At 33.7% G+C, this 2048-nt stretch overlaps 1 protein-coding gene across 2 annotated transcripts in view; it reads right to left on the reverse strand.

The window, feature by feature from the left end:
* The window catches only part of LOC107717579 (gastrula zinc finger protein XlCGF52.1-like), a 16221-nt gene extending 14523 nt beyond the window's left edge, over nt 1–1698 (reverse strand). The window contains exons 1-3 of one of the 2 annotated variants that reach the window (XM_016524387.1): nt 1626–1636; nt 1277–1340; nt 963–1095 (exon numbers count right to left, since the gene is read on the reverse strand). In XM_016524387.1, coding sequence (XP_016379873.1) covers nt 963–1047 — 85 coding nt within the window. In that variant the 5' untranslated portion in view covers nt 1048–1095; nt 1277–1340; nt 1626–1636. Of the gene's footprint in view, nt 1–962; nt 1096–1276; nt 1341–1625 lie in introns of both variants that reach the window. The other variant, XM_016524386.1, reaches the window with a different exon arrangement.
* Between the last annotated feature and the right edge of the window lie 350 nt (nt 1699–2048).

Here is a 2048-nt window from a genome sequence, read left to right on the forward strand (position 1 = left end):
CTAACCAAAATCACTATAATCAATTAATCTAAAATCACTAGCGTTTTGAAAACTGCTTGTAAATCTCTCATTATGCTATATTATCAGCACATATTGGATTCAATCTTTTTGTCAACCGGTTTACTGTTAATTAGAGCAGTTTATATATATATATATATTTTATTTTTTATTTTTTTGGCACTGATTAGTCATAAGCCTCACTTACCTGAGCATATACATCTCCGTTTTTGAGTTAAGAAAAAATTATTATTTGTATTGTAGATAGGGCTGCACGATTCTTGCTAAAATGTGAATCACGATTTTTCTCCATGGGAATTGAGATCACGATTCTCTTACACGATTCTCATTTTTTCACCCAAAATATATTGCACTCAAGTACAAAAAAAACAAAAACACAGGACTAGAGCTGCACGATTCTGGATAAATTGAGAATCACAATTTTTTTTGTCTCAAATAGAGATCACGAATCTCCCAGACTTTGTCAAAGGTTTAGTAGACACGGGAGAATCGTTGTCTTTTAGAAATGAGATCGTGTGGTTGTCTGAATCGAGATCGCGATCTTTTAACGATTAATCGTGCAGCTCTAATTGTAGATTCTTTTGGCAATATTCACTCAAATAACTGAGGTGCATGCATAAGCTCAGATCAATGAGGATTACAATCAATCAGTTCCAAAAGGATATACAGTTGTGCCATTTGAAACAAAACAAGTTAAAAGAACCAATATTTGGTAGCAATATAACATAACAGGAAATTTATAAGCATTTTTTTGTAGGCCAGTTATTTTGGATGGGAAACACCACAAGTATAACAGGTGTTATATACAGGGTATAACAAGTGTTATACCCTGTGTGGGCACAGTCGGTAGGTTCTTACCAATGCAACAACATTCATTCATGTAGAAGCCAACATTAAAATAAGGATCAAATGACTTGAGTTCAGCTTTGAGAATGAAAACCAACCTGTTTGTTCCTCAGTATCTTCATGTTTGACTCTGAATGCTTCTTCAATCTTCACGTCTTCACTCTCCTCTTTAATAAACGCCATCTTTATACTATTGTCATGTGGATATCAGTTGCTTCACCAAGAGTTTTTCTGCACATTTGGACACAGACATACAATCATACAGACACTTAATATAGACCTTTAACACACACACACATTATACCAAATAATATTATATTTGCAGACTACAATTAATAGATTCTACTTTCATCAAAACATGTTCTGTTGGTTTGTAAATGATCATTCGTGTTTGTGTTCTCGTTGCATTTACACTGTTTCACAAGTAGGTGTCGTCGCCGTGCAATGATTGGAGCGCTTCCAAACAGTGACTCATTCTGCGAAATAATTGATTCCATTGACTCGAAGTTTTTCGAAAAACTCAGTTTCTCTCACCACTACTTGCCAGTTTAAGATTTATGAAGAAAACGAAGCGAGAAGCGCAGTTTCTGTTACTCAAATGCGGATGTACTTCACTCAAGACATAACGTTAGCTAATATTCGATAAAACATTACAACGCTATATTCAACCATAAATCATTAGTTGTACAATTCTTGTAGAGGCTATGCATTTGTCTAAACATTTTCTTCATTTAAACACTTTAAACGCTTAAAACACAAACCTTTCTTCAGCAGAATCAGACGCAGCAGTGCGGCGCAGCCTTGTGACGTCACACTCCCAGACTAAAATAAAAGTCCTCAAACGCTAAGTGACGTCATCCGAACCTCAGTCATTGCTACATTTTTTTAAAGATTTTGATCCGGAGGGGCTGAAAAAGGATAAGTTACCTAACTTTTCCAGTTTTTCCTTAAGTAGAAGAGCTTAATTTTAAAATTATTAATGGCATCCATTGAAAGAATTCCTTAGCTCAAATTGAAAAAAAAAAAAAACTATAGTAATTTATAGTAAATACTATAGTGTTTTTGAACCATACTATAGTAAAGTATTTAAATTAATTTGTTGTGGTAATTCTATAGTTGCTGTGGTAATATAACAACTATAGTAATATAAACAAATTACTTTCCCCAATACTGTAAGTTTTCTT

Source organism: Sinocyclocheilus rhinocerous, unplaced genomic scaffold (genome assembly GCF_001515625.1).
Source record: "Sinocyclocheilus rhinocerous isolate Xijiao unplaced genomic scaffold, SAMN03320098_v1.1 scaffold3681, whole genome shotgun sequence".
In the NCBI taxonomy this organism is placed as follows: Eukaryota; Metazoa; Chordata; class Actinopteri; order Cypriniformes; family Cyprinidae; genus Sinocyclocheilus; species Sinocyclocheilus rhinocerous.